This window comes from Xenopus laevis, chromosome 8L (genome assembly GCF_017654675.1).
Source record: "Xenopus laevis strain J_2021 chromosome 8L, Xenopus_laevis_v10.1, whole genome shotgun sequence".
In the NCBI taxonomy this organism is placed as follows: Eukaryota; Metazoa; Chordata; class Amphibia; order Anura; family Pipidae; genus Xenopus; species Xenopus laevis.
In genome coordinates this window covers 73,882,659-73,904,473 of record NC_054385.1, presented here as the reverse complement: position 1 = coordinate 73,904,473, position 21,815 = coordinate 73,882,659, and the positions used below count along the sequence as shown (strand labels likewise).

Sequence of the window (21,815 nt, the reverse complement as noted above, 5' to 3'; positions counted from 1 at the left end):
TGAGGAAACCCAGAGTACCTGGAGGAAACTCACACAGACACAAGGATTACATTCAAACACAATGCAGACAGTGCCATGGTCTGAATCAGTACACAGGTAAGCACTAAGCCACAGTGCTGCTTGTTTTGTTGATGGTATAGGTATAGGATCTATTATCCAGAGTGCCTGGGATCTTGGGTTTTCCAGATATAAGTGAGCTTTCCAGAATGAGGTCCAATATGGATTCATGCACCATAGTTACCATAAAGTACAAGGTATTGTTTTATTATTACAGAATTTTTTTTTCTAAATTAGAATTAATAGCAGTACAATTGGTACACTACTAGCACAAAAACTAAACCAACCTGCACATCATGCCCCATTACCTTCTAGGATCCGTACTGAAACAAAGCTACTGAACATCTTTCCATCTGCTCTGCTAACTAATTAATAATAATGCTAATTCCTTTCTTCCCAACAAACTTTCCAAACTGTCTCCAACACAATCAGAGATTATAGACACACACACACACACACAAACACATTACTACAAAGGAAGTTGTTAGGGCAATCAATACCCATAAAGTGGCCAAAACACCTGGCCCTGATGGCTTCTTGGAACTCTGTGATAAAAGTAATTTCAGTCCCACACCTGACCAACATGTTCAGGTCTGGGAGGTCTCTAAAGTTGTTTCTTTAAAGGCACAATTAACTTTTTTTTTATTATTATTATTTACCAAAACCTCATAAAAATCATCTAAACTCTTCCAGTTATAGACTATCCATCATGAATATCAACGTTAAAATTTTATCCAAAATATTGCTGAACATCTCAGATTTCTCGACTTGTACCGTTTGTACCTAGGAGACCAGCAATTGACAACATTTGGAGGGTACTTCAACTTATACATAGTTTACATTTATTTGTGGGGCCTGGGACTCCATTTTTTTATCCTAAAACACTTTATAAATCTCCAAGATTTTCCTAAATGGGGTTCTTTTACAGCAAAAGGGGCACTAGACAAGGGCGCCCACAGTCTCCCATTAATCATTGTCAGTTGTTCCAGAGTTGAGCTCTTCAATTCACTCTGTCGCACAGATTAACCTGAGAAAAGGCTCACAACTTGCACTGCTGAATAAAAGCTATTGAATATTGATGCTCACAAGAAATTTTTAATTACAAATAGTGGGGTTTTTTCTTGCTGTCAAAATAGCCATTTCAAAATGTTGGAAAACCAGACTATTATTATTTCTTATTTTAAAAATAAAATGAATCTGACCATGTTCAGTCAAAAACTCTCTAACATACTCTCTAACATACTCTCTGGACAAACACAATACATTTCTGAAGGTTTGGGAACCATGGTATACCTATACCTCTCTGACCAACAGAGACCTATCCAGACACTTTTATTTTGTTTTATTTAATATGCTCTTCCTGGTAAAACTTTATTTTCTTGATGTAGTTTTTATAAGGTAGATTGTTCACCTGTCTACACTTCTACAGACTGCTGCAGGGGCATCTTAGAGTGGTCCTGATCAGTTTCCTTGTCTCCTGCTCTGTTCAGCCTTTTTCTATGCTTCCCGTGTGTGCCATACTTTGCCTGCTCTATGCTCACTGTGTGTGCTATACTTTGCCTGATCTATGCTACCTGTATGTGCTTTACTCTGCCTGCCCTATTCTCCCTGTATGTGTCTTCCTCTGCCTGTCATATGCTCCCTATGTGTGCTATACTTTGTCTGTCATACTCTGCCTGTGTGTGCAATACTCTCTCTGCCCCATGCTACCTGTGTGTGCCATACTCTGTCTGTCCTATGCTCCTTGCATGCGCCATACTCTACCCACCCTATTCTTCCTGTGTGTGCCATACTCTGCCCGCCCTATTCTCTTTGGGTGTGCCATATTCTTCTGGCACACACAGGGAGCATAGGAAAGGCAGAGTATGGCACATATAGGGAGGGCATACTCTGCCTTCCTACTCTGCCTGTGTGTGTGCCATACTCCGGCTGCCCTGGGCTCCCTGGGTGTTCAGGGGTTTGTTAGCATTTGAAAATTGTTGTTAGGGGGGCCCTAAGCTGTTTAATCATGTGCTGTGTTATCCACAGAGGATGCATATGGATTTAAGGGTATATTTTAATATGACTTAACTTTTTTTCACATATGAGTGATAAGTGATATCCCTGCAGTGAGCACCAAACATTTGGTTTTTTGGTGTGTTACCACCATTAATGTGGACGTGGTCTTGTGGTAAAAAACAGGGTCTTGTGGTTTTGAAACAGGGAGTGGTCAACACTGGCTTCCATTATCAGCCCTCCACCATTTAGGCCAGAAAAAATCTGGCCCTCGGTACCACAGAAGTTGCACAGCACTGGTCTAAAGGAATTCTATCAGAGATAAACATGTTTTTTTTTTAAACACAGTTTACAGTGCTGCGGCAGAATTCTGCACTGAAATCTGTTTTTCAAAAGAGCATGTCAGATTTCAAAATATTTAATTTTTGAAATCTGACATGGGGTTAGACATATTGTTAGTTACCCATGTGCCCTCAGACTTACTCAATAGTAAAATAGTAAAAGCAGTTCTATTGAAGTGCTGGCTCTTTCTGAAAGCACAGGATCAGGCACAATGACCTGAGATGGATGCCTACACACCAATATTACAACTAAAAAAAATTATAAATTTGTTGGTTCAAGAATAAAATTGTATATGTATAATTATGTAATTTAGAAACACCATACAAATCACAATAATCCCTATAAGGAATCCCATACCTGCATTCATATTTTAAATGTGTTAAGTTAATGATCATGTCTGCAGAGCATGTGTAATGGAGAAAATGCCAGCAGTACACTGAAAATTTGAAAAAGTATAAGGTTTAATTAAACCCAAAACATACGTTAGAAAGGCAACGTTTCGGCCACCCTGGCCCTTTATCAAGCCTAGTGTTAAGATGGCCATAGACGCAAAGATCCGATCGTACGAATCGTGGATTCGTACGATTTTCGGACCGTGTGTGGAGAGTCCCGACATTTTTCGTCCGTTGGAGATCGGTCGTTTGGTCGATCGGACAGGTTAGAAAATTTCTGTCAGATAATATCTCTGCGTGTATTGCCGATCGTACGATTTTCAGAGGGAGACTGTCACTAGTGTTGTCAGACATAAGTATCGTACGATTGCTGTCAGGGGCAGAACATTGGGTGATCTGTTCTTATTTGATCGGAATGGTAAAGACTTTGATCTGAATGGTTAGTGGAGGGTCGGGAGATGGGAAAGTCCGATCGTACGTTGATTTGTACGATCGGATCTTTGTGTCTATGGCCAGCTTTACACTCTCACAACCCACATTTAAAGGGTGAGGAAGAGGTGTGGATAAAGACCCCCACCCCATCCTTTCTATGACCTGCTCTGCACCTAATTCTGCCTTTTGCTAATGCCAGTTCTGCTGTCATTTCTATGACCTCACAATTTGCAATGCTGTATATTATCCAATCAGTGAAGGTAAAGTCCATAAAAAGTTAATTATGCAGTGTCCAACCAGTAAAAGTGCTTAGCATATTTCATATTGAGCATTATCAATTAGTGATATTGAAAAGTTGAAAAAGAAAGAAAAAATTTGAAAAAAATCTTTTGAAAAAATGTTTTATTTATACATAACACTACATAAGTATTGCACAATAAATTTTAACTTTTACCTGAAACACTCGAGACTCATACTCGTCCGCATACCATACTCGGCACATTCCTGAGGCACATGTTGATACGCAGGAATTGATGTTGGCACTCGGGGTGTTTGATACTAATAACCCATGTAATATTTAGGTGGAGTTTCCCTAGAAGTCCTCTGCACTTATCTTCTGCTTAACATTAAATGTCCCTCTAAACTGCTTTTTCTTCAGGTTTGTGTAACCAGTAGTTGGGATTTCTAGAGCTTTTACATAATAAATATTCCTGACTCGGGCAAGTCATGCTAAATTGAGTGAGTGAAGCACATACAGATGTAACATCCCATTGTGCTGCATAAAATAAACAGATGCGCATGCCAATCTTAGCATAGGCTTTAAAAAGAACTATCCTGATGGAGGGTGAAATCCCCCCCCGGAAACGTTGATGCGCGGGTGGTTAAAATAAAAGGGGCAAGTTCCCTGTATGCAAAACAATATGGTGTATGTGTGGCTCTCTTTCATGATTCTTTAAAAATAGCCAGACAGAACACACTGGAATCAATCTTGTCACGTTTTGCTGTTCGCTTTCTTGCTCAATACTGCAAGGTGGATTTCCCATGCTGCCTCATTTTCCCGACATGCTGTTCTCATCTTGCTGTGCTGTTTTACTTGGTATGAACAATGTTCTGTTTGCAGCCATGCAGCTAAGGATGCTGGGATTTGCTCTATACAGTGTCTGATGGATTGTGATTTTTAACCTCTCACATTCTTTGTGTTTCGCTTGTGTGCTCACTGTCCTTATGCTGCCTTTTCTTTGCATTGCTATGTTCATTTTTGTGCTTAGAGTGCTGTAAGGTACTTCTTTCCCTTTCCCCATTCAGCTCTTTACTCTTCTTGTTGCTTGTTTATATACACTTCTTATATTCAGACATGTCCCTTTAATCAGGTTTCCCTGTCTCTGCTTGTTTGCTGTATATCAAGAGCTGCCGGTTTCTCTGCATCTTTGTTCTTTTCTTACAAACACTTGTTCCACTGTTTTATTTTGTACTGTATTTGAATCAGATTCTGTGCTGTTTGCAAGAGCCTCTCCTCCTCCTCCATCAGTTCTACTCTCTGTTTCCCTCTGGGTCTGGCTCTGACATTTGGGGGGTTATTTGCCAAAATCCAAATTCATCACATTTTTTTATGTAACAAAGCTTGACCAAACTCCCAGCCACGATTTTACTATTTTCATTTATCATTAAAATTAATCTAATGAATCGAATCGGGACAAAACTTGACAAAACCAATCGAAAACCCGAATCGTATGTTTTTTTTTTTCCCGGGTTATTGTCTGAAAACCCCGAATTTTTTTTACTGAAAAAGTTTTTGCCCCAAAAAGCCCGAACAGAATTTTTTTTAGTAAATAAGCCCCTTGATGTAATGGCCTGTCACTCAGCTGTCTCACAGTGTTCCATGTTCCTAGTTCTACATTATGGTGCAATGCTCTGTCTTTCAGCCTATCCTGATTTTCCCAGAGTCTTTACTCCTAGCTCTGGTTACTGACATACATTTGTGCCTTGGCCTAATTATCAGTCTTTTTGCTTAGCTTTGTCTATTGGCCTAATGCTCAGTTCCTGTTAACTATGCTCTTGGCTCTGTATGATCTGGAGAATGGAATCCTTGTACAGTTATCTGAAATGTACATTATTGTTATGTTGGGAAGGTCATTGGCAATGCTTATTATGGAAATAAGTAAAAACAAAAAAGCTCTACCTAGCTCCGACTATTGGCTTAATGGCCTGCTCTGCACCTAATTCTGCCTTTTGCTAATGCCAGTTCTGCTGTACCAAAGGAGTCTCTGTCTTTATCTCGGTCGAGCTAAATTACTAACAACCTTTGTAGGTTGTGTCATTTTTAAACGTTTCAGCGGATTTCAGTTTTGTTCAAAAAAGCTCTACTTAGCTCCGACTATTGGCTTAATGGCCTGCTCTGCACCTAATTCTGCCTTTTGCTAATGCCAGTTCTGCTGTACCAAAGGAGTCTCTGTCTTTATCTCGGTTGAGCTAAATTACTAACAACCTTTGTAGGTTGCACATATGGTTGTGTCATTTTTAAACGTTTCAGCGGATTTCAGTTTTGTTCTACTGTTGTCTTTCCAGTTTTCAGTGACCTGGCAGTGAATGGGTTTGTATGCCCCCACCCCCATCTTACAGCTGCCTTATGGTCATTTGATGGGGTTGCCATGGGAATGAGCCCAAGATTGGAAGAAAAAAGCAGATTAAGAAGGACCAGAGCACTCTGCCTTCCGCTGGGCATGGGGGACAATTACAGCTGGAGGATGCTGTGCCGGTAATTGTATCTAACAGCCTTAACCCGTGATCAACAGAACAAATATATCACACATGTGTACAGGCCTATCTTGTACATGTAGGTTCTTGGCAACTGACTGCACAACGTGTATCCAATCATTACGTGTATGTCAGTGTATATATCAGCCCATATTCTTGTAACTTTCACGCATTTGTGCTGTATATGCTGTATTGGGCTGCCACAAGTCATTACTCCAGAATGTAGTATGAAGGACTGTCACATGATTGTAAAATGGGGACTTCTGTAAAAACCTGCTTACTCAAAGCATGAAGTTTGCAGTGTAAACAGGCTAAACTGAGAATGCAGACATGGCCCATATATAAATGAATGGGGATTTAATACGCTGCAAAATCAAAAGTGAAATGGCACTACAGCAGAAAAGTGATAGTATGTCATCCAAAATGATAGATAACTATACCAATCCTTTATAAATGCAGAAAACATTAATGGATACGTTTATCAAAAAAGGAAGTGTTCTGTTCTGCCTGGAAACCAGTCATGTCGCTATTCGAGAATGTGATTTTTTTGTTTTCTTAAAACATTTTCTTTTGTGCTTGTGTGGAATTTTCAGGTTGTCCTGTGACTTGTAGCTGGAGCTGTCCCTTTGTGTGGAATCGTCTTGGGTCACTTAACATTGTAGACAACTAGAATTGCCACGAGTAAAACATGGCCACTACCTGATAGTATGGCTACACCAAGTACCTTGTTGCTAATGTAATACAACATGGTTCTTCTATCCTAATAATTCTCTTTATAAGAGAATGTCATTGCTTCATCCTTATTGGCTTGTGTAGCCAATCAAGTGATCAGTTCTTGCATGAATGTTGCTAGTAAGCCATTAGTCCTTCTACCTGGCTTCTCCAAGAAGCTCAAGCTAATAGCATTACTAAGCAAGTGTTGGGGTGGTGTGAAATATTTATTATAATTATAGAGGTGTACAAAGTATGTAACTGGAACGGACAATGTTTGGTGCTTCCTGCTCTAATGCATTCTGGCCAAACTCTTCTCCCCTATATTTTGAAAAAGTAGGGACTTGCTGCACACAGATGTATGGTATATACGATACAGTAGACCCTGTAAGCAAAATGCATTCAGAGACTGAAATGTTTCATTGTCATTGCCAATTAATGAGCACAGGTGTTCTTGAATTAATATTAATGGGGCCCTTCCAAAACTGCTCAGCTGCCTCTGTGGAAAACTCAGCTAATATTATGTGACAGCCTTCTGATGAAAATGTATTGAGGATCCACGAATATTGCCCTTTGTCAAATGTCTCGTGCATTTGACCCAATTTACTTGGATGGCAAGGAAATCTCATACACTGGCATTTTGGTGACAGAAATCTTCTGTAATTGAAAATGGAAAGTCACCGGTCCATGGCAGACTGTCGGAAGCATGGCTAGGCTTTGATACATGAAAAGACTGATTTTCCCGATTTCTCTCATGCCATTCTCTCTTCTAGCACGGGGTTAGTTAACCCTTCAGCCCTTTGCTGTACTGACTTTTTCTTGATGATTTAAATAGCCCACATATCCTCTCTGTAAGGCCACTCTATATCCGTGTTGAAGCTATATAATTCATTAGACCAGCAAGTTAAGATTCTTTTTTTGTTTTGTTAAGTCATCTGTTGTCATTTCCTATGAGGGTAAGCAATGTTTTCTTTTCATTTGTTAATTATATTTTATGTGCACTTCTAAAAAACATGTCATTGGTCAGAATACATATAAAATGTATGTGGCGCACAAATAATTTTGGTCTCAAAATTTGTGTGCAAGCTCACATCTTAGAGGGAGCTTTGATGGTAAGTTTAAGAATATTCTTATAAGCAATAGAGACTATATTAAAGGTTGGTAAATGTTAACAATAATTACCACTTTGTAATAGAGCCCTTGAGTTCTTACATGTGGTTGGACTATTCTCTGAGTTATCTCACAGTTTGGGACCTATAAAGACATATCATTTTGTTTTCAGGAGCATTGCTGCAATTGCAAGTACTTTTTTTTTTTTATAACTCATTGATTCTAAAAATGTTAACATGATAGCATTTGTTTGTTTTATCTGACATTTCACTGCACTACATCATTCATCAGGTTAATGGGATATTATCAGCTGGGAAAATATATATATATTGCCACCAGAAAACTATGTGTTAATTGGAACAGAGCTTAAAAACCGTTGTTTTTTTTTTTCACAAAGGAATATATTTCATTCTCCCTCCTCCAAGTCACAGGATTGTAGCTGTTTGTGTAGTTACTAATTAGCTGTGGTCAGTGGCCCTTATCTAAAGCCCCAATTATAGCTTTAAAACCTGGGAAGATAAATCAAAGGATTCTGTCAAGCCCTCCCCCACATTTCTTTTGTATACAAATCATGTTTCATATAAGAGAAGATAAGAGCAGTTACTCTAAAGGTGGCCATCGCCAAACGAGTGGATCTCTCCCCAACACGCCCACATTGAAGTGGGCAATATTGGGCTGATAATAATGGATCCGAAGCGGGTGGTCTGATTGTGAGACCGCATAGATGCAGCCACTATCCAACGGGATTTTTTTTACTTTTGGCCAGATATCGATTGGGGAAGCCCGTCAGATGGCCCCACACTCAGGTCAATAAGCTGCCAACTCGTCTCTCGGTAGAGGGGCAGGGAGAGTTTTGAGTGTTTTACTACCAGCTGGAATTTCCCAGCACGCCAAAACACACCATATGCCATTAACCTTAAGTTTATGATTCACATAGCATTTTGACCATCATGCTCCACTCCTGTAGCCACATAGTTGTCCATAAGAGAACCAAAGCGATCAAAATACTGCTAATAATGGTAAGTAACCAAAAGAATCCTTTTCTTATTCTGTTCAGCGTTCGTCTCTGGAAGCCTTGCGGCTTGCGATACTGCATTTTTAGACTAAATCCACGGAGTGTGTTCACAACGGAGTCGACACAGTGCTTCCGGACTTGAAGAGAGAAGGAGATTCTGTAACAGCTCAGACACTGCAACTGGATTATTGAGTGGCCAGACTGAAACACCTAAGGAAGCCAGACAGGGCTGAAATCCGCAGGCCGATTTCAGCCCTGTCTGGCTTCCTCAAGTGTTTCAGTCTGGCCACTCAGTAATCCAGTTGCAGTGTCTGAGCTGTTACAATTTGCTACATTAGTTGATACATTTCTCAGTAGCATCCTGGCACAGTCATACATATTCTATCAGTTATAACAGTTGTCTTTAATGAAACTTTAAGGGGTGGTTCACCTTTAAAGTAACCTTTATTATGTTCTAGATCAGCCAATTCTAAGCAACTTTTCAATTGGTTTTCATTTATTTATTTTTTATAGTTATTTGCCTTTTTCTTCTGACTCTTTGCAGCTCTCAAATGGGCGCTGACTCCCTTCTAAAAATCAAATGCTCTGTAAGGCTACAAATGTATTGTTTTTGTTACTTTTTATTATTGATCCTTCTATTCAGTAAATGTAGTTGACGTGTGCTTCAAAACGGATTAGGCTCCTTGCAGCCCCGGGTGCAAGCCGTACCCCCTGCCAGGGCAAAATTTGATATATGATCCTTCTATTCTATTCTGCTATTGATAGTCCAGTCTCTTAGTCAAATAATGCATGGTTGCTAGGGTAATTTGGACCCTAGTTACCAGATTGGTTAAGATGCAAATTGAAGAGCTACTGAATAAAAAGCTAAATAACTTAAAAACCACAAATAATAAAATGAAAACCAATTGCAAATTGTCTCAGAATATCACTCTCTACATCATACTAAAAGTTCTCAAAGGTGAACCACCCCTTTATGTTTTGCAGGGCCAAAGATGCTAACATAGATAGTTACATAGTTAAGTTGGGATGAAAATAGATCAAAGTCCATGCAAGTCTGAGAGCAGTGTCACCAATGCAAGGTGTGCCATCAGCCTAACATTTTTGTCCCTGTCTCTCCCTTTTGCTCTTACCATGTTCTGCTCTACCATATTTTCCCCCCATTTTCCTACTTTACTTGTTTTCCATTTTTTTTAATTCCCTTTCCAGCTACTTGTATTTTACAAAAGTAATAATGTTTTTAAAGGGATACTGTCATGGGAAAAACATTTTTTTTTCAAAATGAATCAGTTCATAGTGCTGCTCCAGCAGAATTCTGCATTGAAATCCATTTTTCAAAAGAGCAAAGCAAGATTTTTTTATATTCAGTTTTAAAATCTGACATGGGGCTAGACATATTGTCAATTTCCCAGCTGCCCCAAATCATGTGACTTGTGCTCTGATAAACTTCAATCACTCTTTACTGCTGTACTGCAAGTTGGAGTGATATCACCCCCTCCCTTTCCCCCCTCCAGCAGCCAAACAAAAGAACAATGGGAAGGTAACCAGATAGCAGCTCCCTAACACAAGATAACAGCTGCCTGGTAGATCTTAGAACAACACTCAATAGTAAAAACCCATGTCTCACTGAGACACATTCAGTTACATTGAGAAGGAAAAACAGCAGCCTGCCAGAAAGCATTTCTCTCCTGCAGGCACAAGTCACATGACCAGGGGCAACTGGGATATTGACAAAATGTCTAGCCCCATGTCAGATTTCAAAATTCAATATAAAAAAATCTGTTTGCTCTTTTGAGAAATGGATTTCAGTGCAGAATTCTGCTGGAGCAGCACTATTAACTGATGCGTTTTGAAAAAAACATGTTTTTCCGATGACAGGATCCCTTTAAGGTGGATATGGTGCCTCTAATATAGACCTTGTGAGTTTCCATATGTACTAATGTTTGTTTTAATGTATACCTTTTACATAATACTTTTTGGTTACTTCTGATTAAGGAGCCTATTTATCATGCTGTGTAAAAAAAAAAAAAAATAACATTCCAGCAGAAGTTGCTTTTAAACAATGTGAAATAAAATTGCCGCTTTTTACAAAAAAAAATATTACTTTCTACCTACAATTTTCCATTGACTTAAATTGGTTACACTAAATATAACTGCTTAGTAACCAGTAACATAATATTTTGTTTACTTTTCTACTTAACGAAAAAAAAACAAGGTAGTTTTAACTTTAAATTCGCAAAGTCTTTATTAAGAAATTTCTTACCGATTCTTTGCTTGTTCTCTCCTCTAGAGAAACGGTGACAGGGTGACGATCCATTGTGCGGCGCTCAATTTCTCCTCCCTGCCTTCTATAGGAGATGGCCAGGGAAGAGAAATCGAGCGACGCACGATGTATCGTCGCCCTGTCACCGTTTCTGAAGAGGAGCGCAAGCAGAGAATAGGTAAGTAATTTCTCAATAATGACTTTGTGAATTGAAAATTAAAGTTGCCTTGGTAATTTTTTTTTCGAAACTTTTTTTTTAACAAAAAATTGTTATTGGTCTTTTAAGCAGTTATATTTACTGGTCCTTTAACATACAATACATATTTATGTTGCACCACTTCTTACCCTGTTTTTCTGATGTAAATCATTTTATACAGATAAATAGACCCCTGTGTGTGACTCCAATAAAACACCTGTAGTCTATGCTATAACTAGAAATTGTTAGCCCCCCACAGTTGTGGGGTCTGCTTGTTACACACCTGCCTCTAGTCAGTGGATGACTGGAATGCGCAAATGTCTGCCATAATTAACTTTCTACAGGAAAGATCGTACAGCAATTTGACACAACCTCTATTTTAGCTTCTTTATTTGAACCAGATGATTTAGGCTGTATAATGGTAGGACTACACTAACGATTCCGACGCGCTGCGACAACGCATACGACAAAAATAAGGAAAGAGAATTGTCGCATGGTGTCGCAGTGTTGATCCGAAGCAACACGACTGTCGGAATCTTTTGTGTAGTCCTACCCTAGGTATTAAGATGTCTACTGTTGGCTAAGCTTATCTGCAAAGGATAGATTATTTATTATAATGTAATTTACACTATGGCATAGAATTGGGATTACATAAGAAGAAAACAACATTAGACAGTCTGGGTACATGTACAGAAACCCTTATTACACTTGCTTCTGCTCATAGACATCTGGCTTCTTAATTTGCTTCTCTGTTTCATGAACATTGACTAATCATCTTTCATTATATGCAGCATTCAGCTAAACATGTAAACCAACTGGACTGCAGTCTGGCACTCCTACCACATGATTATGGCATGAGCTTATATTGGAGGGAACAACACCTTTATAATTGCAGTGTACCCTGAGCTTAAATGATCAGTGGGTGGTCACGCGTATTCCACATTTCAGAGATCTAAATGATTCCTTTCAAAGGCATTTTGCACTGTGAAATATAAAAAATCTCCTAAACATCATAGTAATCTTTTTCTTGGCCCACTTTTTTTAATGGTTATTAGGTTATCCAATTTGAAGACCAGGCATGGTGCTAGAAAATGCAGCTACTCTGGATACGCTGGTTGCAGTGGATTTGAATGCGTTTGCCAACACTGCAGCCCAGGGAACTATGTGTTCTGTTGACAAACTTGAAGTGTATTGTTAGTAGCACTGTGACTTTAAATGCAGAGAAGGATGCTGTGACAGGGAGGAGAGAGGAGGGGGCAGGCGAGAAAGACAGGCAGAGGATGCACAGAGAGAAGGCTATAGTGACAGGAGATAAAGTGAGGGATGGTATAAATGAGGAAGCAGCGGAAAGCAAAAGACAAGGGCAGAAGATAAGATAAAGGAACACAATTTTCCTAGTTTAAAGCTTTGAGACTGCCATGCTTCTTGCAGAGATGTTCTTTGCTTAAGATTTAAGTGTCCCCAGGCAACTCTGGACTCTGTCTGCTGGGTGGGAAGTGCCAAAAACAGGCTATAGTCTAGCATAATAAAAATATAGCAAAGGGGAAAAGTTAGAAGGAGCTCAGGCCTTAGTACCATGGAGAAAGATCAGCTGTCGGGACCCCAAAAAGAACTGATTCGTGAGAGCTGGCAAACAGTAAGCCAGGACCAGCTGCATCATGGCACAGTACTCTTTTCCAGGTAAGAGACTGGCACAGTGCTGATAATCAGGTAAACATTTTAGCAGCTAGTAATAGTGGAGTGTACCGTTTCAAAGGTACAACACTGCAGTACTGGCACAGGGTTAAACTGTTAAACCATGAACAGAAGTTCCACGTGAATGCCTGGCACAGTGTAGTTTACCAAGTGAAATACTCGCACTATGGCATCTGCCAGGTGATTTCACTTTGCTGGTAATTACATAGTGTAGGTGAGCCTCGGTGGGCTGTGATGCAAGCAACAGGCAGGTTCTGTTACTCTTTGTATTCAGTCATCACTGTATTTCTGGATTTGTAGTGAAAATAACTGCAAATAATAGGTGTCATAGGATTATGGGGGATTGTTACCCTTTGTTGTTCATTTTCTTCTCTTGCATCAGGGTAGTCTGATAGCTTTACAAAAATAGAAATGTAGAAAAAATGGCATATATAGGGGGGAGCCTTGCAATATGCTAATTTAATTGGTGGTTAGGGTTACCAGATCACATGAACATTCAGGGACACATCTAGAAAACCCTACATTGATGGCAATTCCATTTAAATGCAATCAATATAGCCTTGCTAACATGCCTTTATTAAATGGTTTCATTCATTTTCATTTGTTCTGAAAACCTTATGGCAAGTATGTCACTAAGTAAGAGACTGGCATGTTCTGAGATTATTCCACAGACTAATATTAATGTCTATCAGTGATCTAGCCAACAAAAACAACGTTCTAATACTGAATTATAGAGGATTGTTAGGCTTATTAATGATCTTGCATCAGTGTTATCAGATATTTTTTTTAATGATATTGATGGGATTCTCTGGTAGGATTCCTTAATATTAGACCACAAAAGGTGTTTTTGAATCTTTTGAATGTTAACTCCAGCATTTGCCTTGCACTCATATTCTTCTCTTTGATGAAGCTGGATTTTGACTTCCTACCCAATCTCTGATTCTTTTATGCTCCATTCTCTCTGCCTCCTTAAACTGCCTATTTCTCTAAATGCAAGTAAAATCATAATTTTAGCACACAGCTTTATTTGTGGGAACTGCAGCTCTCCTCCTCTCTGATAACCTTCTCTCACATCTCTGAGACTCTGCTGGAATTCACTGCAAGCTCCATCAGATCAGTTTTCTTATACTGAAACATATTGCACTGACACTGCTTCTGGCTCTCTGCTGTATCACATAAATCCCTGATTATATTGGCTGCCTCTACATTCAGAACTGTATGGATTAGTACTAAAATGTTTATTATTTAAAAAATCCTGTTTATATTTGATCTTTTGCTGAAACGTGGCTAGATTATTTGCTTGGTTAATTAGTTAATACTGGGGGGGTGATCCTTGTTCTGAAGGAACATGGAAATGTTGGACTTGTTTATCTTTATAATGCACATAAATTGATGCTGAGTATAGTGGCTCAAGTGAATTAAAGATCAGTCATACAAGATCAGTTCGTTGTATGTTTCAAATAAATTCATCAATAAAAAGGAGGCTGCTCATCCCTTCAGAGCCAAGTCTTTCATTGCAGATTTAAATTATACTAAAATTCAATAATGTAACATGACTGCCAGCACATCAAAGGGAAGCTAGCTACTTGATGTGTCCACATTTAATTTGCTAAAGAGGTACTCTTTTAGATTGTGTGATTTGTAACATAAGAATTAAATAAAGGCACAAGATTTGGAATAGCAATTATATAAATGAACATTGAAAGACAACATTCAAGGAAAGCGGACTTAACCAGGGTACCAGCATCACTACAACATGATGATTGCAATGGCAGATTTTTCCAAGTAAAAATTCTTGCGTTTCATAATTACATCTTTATACCCATAATGTATTACTAATGATAGTATTCCTTTTTGTGAGTATACTTACTTACACTTTGAATTCTGAAATTCAAGGCATGGTTTCTAGGTTAAACCCTTTCGTCCAGATATCAGTGCTAATTTCCAAGCCTAAAGGCTGCAAATTGCAGAACAAAAACATATTACTCCCTGCTCCATAAAAAAAGTAACTTTAAGGTGAATGAACCCTTTACCAATGGATTCTGCATCCCCCCCCAAAAAAAACTTAACATCTGCTAATTCAGTTGGATGTTAAGGCTGCCACTGTGCTCAAGTGGGAAGCATCAGTAGTAAAACACAGCCTTAATCACACTTCCAATTGGGATCCATGTGAAAGGTTCTATCTACCGCAAAGTGAATTGCTCATTAAAGGAGAACTAAAGCCTAAAAATTAATAGGGCTAAATCTTATTGCACCAGCCTAAAGTTTCAGCTTCTCAATAGCCGCAATGATCCAGGATTTCAAACTTTCTTAGGGGGTCACCATCTTGAAAAGTGTCTACAACACTCACATGCTTAGTGGGCTCTGAGCTGCTGTTGAGAAGCTAAACTTAGGGGTCGTCACAAATTATCCAGCAGAAAACAAGGTTGGCCTGTTATATAAACTGATGATGCTACAGGGCTGATTATTAAATTCTGATGCTAATTGCACTGGTTTCTGTGCTGCCATGTAGTAATTATCTGTATTAATCACTATACTGTGACATTTATATTCTCTGCATTCAGTATATTGTTGGTCCCTAAAGCTCAGTAAGTGACAGCAGCACAGAGCATGTGCAGTGAATCAGCCAAAAAGAAGATGGGGAGCTACTGGGGCATCTATGAAGGCACAGATCTTTACTGCTAAACGGCTGTGGTTGCCTTGGGCTGGTACAGAGGCTCAAAACATCATGTACAACATTTCTAGCTACTTCTTTAGTTTAACTTGTCCTTTATTGGTCACTTTGCCATTTCTAGTTTAGGGGTAGGGGACACATCTACCGCTGTTGTGCTCAGGCTGCCGATGTGCTATAGACAGGTCTGGACTGGGATTTAGAATAGGCCCTGGCATTTCACTTACACAGAGGCCCAAACAGCCCCCACCAATAAATATTGACTGTCTATGGCAGCTTACAGCAGCCCCTCTGGCATTTGCCAGAACCACAGATTGCCAGTCCAGGCCTGGCTACATACCTTAATCAATAAAAAAAGGTCTCTTTCTAAAGTCTCCAGCAAAAACCACATCTCTTATGTAGCTAGATCCCTGGAGATGCCAGTCTGTGCATAGAGTGATCACCCTGTGGCCATGACATCATCAGAATGATCACATTCACTACAATAGGTTGCACTGCTAAGTATTAGATGCAGCTTATTACTAAACTCTTAAACAGTCAGCCCTGACATTGGGAATGCAGATATAAAGTTATTGACATGATTTCATAATCTTCCCTCTTCACAGGTTATTTGAACTGGAGCCAGAGCTGGTCTTTCTTTTTCAGTACAACTCCTCTCATTTTTCTGAAGTGCAGGATTGCCTGAGATCAGCTGAATTCACAGAGCATATCCGTAAAGTGAGTAAAATACTGAGGAAGGGGTTGCCACTTTTTTTTTTTGTTTTTTTTTTACAAAAATTGAATAAATGATTATTCCTCAAAATATACTAAGTCAAGGAGTGTTGAATACTAGTAAATAGCACAAATTCATGGCAGTCTGCCATGTGATTTAAGAAATAAAAGTAGTTACAAAGTGTAAAGGCTTTGTACTAATTGAGGCAGAGTGATGTAGAGACTTATACATAAAATCTGTGGCCAACAAACACACCTGGTATGGGATCTCTTATCTGAAAACCTGATCTCCAGAAAGTGCCAAATTATGGCAAAGCCGTCTCCCAGAGTCCTTTTTAAGCAAATCGTTCTAATAATTTTAAAAATGATTTCCATATCCTTGGTAACAATAAAACAGTAGCTTGTACTTGATCCTAAGCTAATTGTGTTATTTAATGTTTAAATCTCTTCACTAGAAGGCTCCCAGCCCATTTAATATGTATGGCTGAAGCCCATTACACATCCAGTGAGCAGATTAGATTTGTGCGTTGAAATGAATTAAGACTTGACACTGAACTCTTTGCTCTAGTTCCTAGCTTTTATACAATTAACTTGAGTTATATGTGTCCTTGGGTGGGTGGCACAACTACCATTAGTGTATATGCATAGATTATTCGAATTATAATTGTATATGCATAGATCATGGTATGGGACCTGTTATCCAGAACGGTAGGAACCTGTTTTTTTCTGAATAAGGGATTCTTCTGTAACTTGGATCTCCATACTAATTCATCCTATTTATCAAGTTGTATAAAAAGTGGAGTAAAACATTACAGGTGATGTTGCCCGGAGCAACCAATCGGCAATTAGATTTCAACAGAAAATAAAAGCAAAGATCTGTTTGGTTGAAGATTGGTTGCTGTGAGCACAAGGTACTGTTTATTATTACATTGAAAAAGGGAATATGTTTTAAAGTAGACGTATAGGATAAATGATAAAACGCTAATTTTGTAGGCATTTATAAGTAATATATGGTGTTTTTTTTACATGGTGCTAAAAATTAATATTATCGTTAAAAATAGCCCCTTTATTGGAGCTTCCTATAGATGTTAACTGGTCCGTTTCAAATTCGGGGTGGGCGTGTTCTAATAGCCCCCCCACAGTAGGAGGGGACAGCCAATCACAGTCCTGCAGTCACATAAGCAAAGACAGGCTTCAGTTCCCTATCAGGTCCTGCTAGCTGCCGATTGGTCCTTGTCCTACAGTGCAGTAAGATGAGTGCCGCTGGTTCCCCTGTGCAGCCTGGGAATTCAGGGAGCAAGAAGAGAAGGGAGGGATTATTAGGGTTTTTGCAGAAATATTAAATTAATCAGCCTGAAACACTACTTTTTTAAGCACTATTCAATGTCTAAATGAGTATAACACACTGGTACATTCTTATTTTTTACACAATGTCTCCTTTAAGGTCTCAAATTATTTGATTAAAATGGAGTTTATGGGAGACGCTCTTCCCATAATTTAGAGCTTTCTGGATTACAAGTTTCCAGATAATTGATACCATATCTGAACTACATCTACAGGACAGGCAGAGGGGAATTATTCAGTGGGAAGTGATAGAAGTGATTATGGTGAGACATTGTGACACTGAATAGTTACAGAGAACAATAACTGAATTGAATCAGGAACTAGGGGTGGGCAGAAGAGCCACTGCTAAAATTATTAAATGTTACTCTATGCTTGTGTTGCCCTAAATCCTCCCAGTCTTTCTCCAGTTTCTAAAAAAATTTTTTTTAAAAATTGGGAGCCAGGGGGTGGGGTGACAATACTGGCATAGTGGCCCGCAAGCAAGGTAGATAACTGTAATCATGAAATGATCTTTGCAGCTAACCAAATATGTATGGAGTGTAAATTAAGATTGTTTGATTGTAATAAGTGGTCTGAAAGGAAAATCTTTAGTTGGCTGGATTGAGGCCATCACAAAATATGTAATGTGGAGCATTAAGCATTGGCCGGAGCTTAAAAACATGTTTTATTCTGAGGAGGTTTGACTGTGACATGTATTGTTTGATCTTACAGGTAATGACAGTGATTGATGCTGCTGTGAGCAGTCTGGACAGCTTGTCTTCCCTAGATGAATACCTGACCAGCCTCGGGAGAAAGCACAGAGCTGTAGGAGTGAAACTGGAATCCTTTAATGTAAGGAGTTTAAAATCTTACACCCACTATACAATTTCATCTATTCCCATTAACTGTTTCTTAGTCAACCTGCCCCATAATCACAGCATTGGGCCTCAGACACACGTTTCTTTTCTACAGCCTAACTCTGCAATCTCACACATATAATAACATATACAAACACGGCTTCTCACTTGTACAACCATCATATACAACCCATAACACAACTGGAGTAAAGGGTTCCTAGGTAACACAAAAACTATTAAATACATGTTTTCACATAAAGCAGCCCAAATAAATAACTTACTACTAGTCTGTATCCATGTTAGACACAAGATTCCCTCATATATTAAGATTAATACCATCAATCTGGTTTCTGTAAAGAGAATTCCACAATTTTTAAAGAAAATAACATATTTTAGCTCTGGCAGCAGATGAAAACGAGGGTCTTTCATTTCTAGATGATCTCTTAATAATTCATTCCACTTGTCAGTCTTGTTCGCCCCGTGAGTCAAACTTTCAGTGTTTTCTTGTAGCCCTATGTTGGCATTGCCACAGACTCAATTAACTCCTGCAGCAAATATGTATAGACTGCTTTTTAAGTAACTGTGATCTTTAGTATATTTATAACAAAGCATTCACAGAGACTTATTCAGTTTACTGTGCACTATAATTAATACTTTTTTCCAAAGGTAATACAGCCCCTTTAATTTTCTAGTTTTTAAACATGTGCCAGAATTTTCTCACCTAAAGCGGAAATGATTATACACTTATTATTATATAGTGTAATTGATAAGCTTTCCTTCTCAGACTGTAGGGGAATCCCTTCTCTTCGCTCTGGAGTCGGGTTTAGGAGACGCTTTTACTTCTGATACTCGAGAAGCCTGGAGCCTGCTGTATGCCAGTGTGGTACAATCCATGAGCCGTGGTTGGCACAGAGATTCCCAGGAATAGCGAGAGGACAACTAACAGACAAGTAATATATATTCTCACAGTGTAGAAGAGTTCATTCTTCAGACCCGTAATGGCAGGACAGCCACTGTGCAGCACTTCACAAATAACCCACAGTGCTCTGCACACAGATGTGCATTTTTGCAGAGAAAAAAAAATCAGGGACATAATGCTGGAATTGTGCCGAAAATCGTACAAATATCTGAAGGCTGGATGGAGTTTAGAATTCTGTAATCCTCACCCGTTCATCTGCTGAAGTACGACTCTTGCCGTATACTGGAGCAGGTCAAGTTGTTATGCTGTGCAAATATTCTGAGCACTGTGTTTTACTGTATTTTTCCACAATGTCTCTATATATAAATATATATAAGTATCTTAAATATGCTATATAAAACTGTGTATTTATCTTTGTGACATATACTTCTGATTGTGTAGAATATGTGCAGTAAATGATAACCTGCAAATGCATTAAAATCTTATGCTTATAATGATTTCCAAAGTACCTATGCCTAATCCTCTTTTTCTGTAAGTACCTCTTGTTCTGTGGGAATCTTATTTGTATATCTATGAGTCTATATTAATAAAATGCCTAATTCCACGAGAGGGTGTCAGCCTTCAGCCATCCATTTGGGAGGAGCAGTACATAAGGAATGTAATGGTGAGTTTCTTTGGTGCATGGTGGCTTATGCAAGAGTTGCAATAGGGTTCATTGCTTGTATAGGATGCTTTATACTATTTAATATGTGTTCTGCTGCTACTGGATGAGCCAAGCATAAACAGTACAACAAGGCCATATTACTATGGGGCCACCAGCAAACAGTACTGACACCAACAGTACTGATCCACATAAAAGCCTTGTTGTTTTTAACGCTACATGTTAAAATGGTGGTCATGTCAAATCATCATGTCCATCCCCTCCTAATAATGTTTGCCCACACTTGGAATGCAGACCAGAACCTTTTTACATTTGTTGGTGATCTCATAAAATAGGACAGAATTAGAAGTATAGTTTCTGATGAAAATAGGGCTAGAGCTGCTCATATTAATTAAAAACCACGACTTTAAGTGCAATAACATGGTGTGTTTTGTTGCTAGAAAATACTTTGCCATAGGGGATATTCAGCATCATCTCTGCTAAAACTCGGAAAATGAGTAATCACAAAAAATGTATACGAAGGCAAGAGATACTGCAGTTAACATTTGCTTTCATTTAATATTATTTCTAGGCACTGAAAAATACTTCAATGCAACATTATTTTGTTAAACCGACTTAAGTAACCATAAACCTCTCGCAATAGCAAGGGGGAAGTGACCCCTGAATACTCAGCAGAAACAATTTATGTGAAGTGGGCTCGACTGCATCTGGGCAAATAGTCACCAGTGAGTGATTCGATTTTTTTCCATCCTGCTGCAGGTAGAACAATGAAAGCAAACATTTGATTGGCTACCATGGGTTACTGCTTAGGGGCAAATTTGTCATAAATAAGCCCTGTTCTTATTTTGCCCCCACCCCATATCCTGACGAAGATGTTGGCCCTCCTCATTTTGCATGAATGATCCCTGTTTTTAAGGACAGGTCTGTATGATGCTAAATAATGTAGTTCACTATTGATGTTCTCTGATTTAATACCAACATAACTACCAGAGTTCCAAATTCCATTCAAATCATGTCTTTAATGACCATGTGACTCGCATAGCATAAAATGGAGTATTAAATGTGCAATTCTCTGTATTTATGCGAGAGACATACAACCTTTGGCAAAAAAAAGTGTTGAGGAAGTAAAACTCCCAAATGCCTCAACACCAGTCACAGTAATGGAAGTTGTAAATCAACAACACCTGTAACCCCCCCCCCCCCACCAATCATCCATTCCCTGCACTTACCTGTGTACACTGAATCTTCATTCACTATGTATTCATAACACACTGTATACATTACTAATAACAAACACAAGCTTCATTTAAAATTATATTTGGCAAAAATCAGCAACTTTTTAAATATTTTTCAAATGCAAAATGAGCCTCTCCCCATGCACAGAGAAATATACAGCCATAGAGGAAGGAGACAATGATGAGAAGAGATTAAACAATGAGTGAGGCAAAAATATATAAACGTGGCTGATTATAGAGGGTCATGTATTAAACCTGTCACTGTGTTGAATGTGCATCTCCAGGATCCAGGCCATAGATACCAAAGCAACTCCAGCTGTGAGTGCTGGCCCTTGGCTAAATGGCACCCAAAAGCTAAAACATCTAATAACATCCAGCCAAACTGGTTAATACACTGTGAATACCCAGCCTGCACCCTCCAGCTAATATTAGGTGCTGGAATGTTAACAGCTGAATCAGCCAGTCCCCTATTTAACTGA

General features: G+C 38.9%; 1 protein-coding gene across 2 annotated transcripts; it reads left to right on the top strand.

The window, feature by feature from the left end:
- Positions 1-5,800: 5,800 nt before the first annotated feature.
- On the top strand, positions 5,801-20,047 carry ngb.L (neuroglobin L homeolog). 2 transcript variants are annotated; one of them, XM_018230357.2, is made up of 4 exons: positions 5,801-5,973; positions 16,236-16,347; positions 18,397-18,516; positions 19,306-20,047. In XM_018230357.2, exons 1-4 carry the CDS (start codon positions 5,867-5,869, stop codon positions 19,447-19,449), a joined length of 483 nt encoding a protein of 160 aa, XP_018085846.1. In that variant the 5' UTR covers positions 5,801-5,866; the 3' UTR covers positions 19,450-20,047. The 2 variants fall into 2 exon arrangements, with proteins under 2 accessions (XP_018085846.1, XP_018085847.1); XM_018230358.2 differs by lacking the exon at positions 5,801-5,973 and adding an exon at positions 12,508-12,944.
- The last annotated feature ends 1,768 nt before the right edge of the window (positions 20,048-21,815 follow it).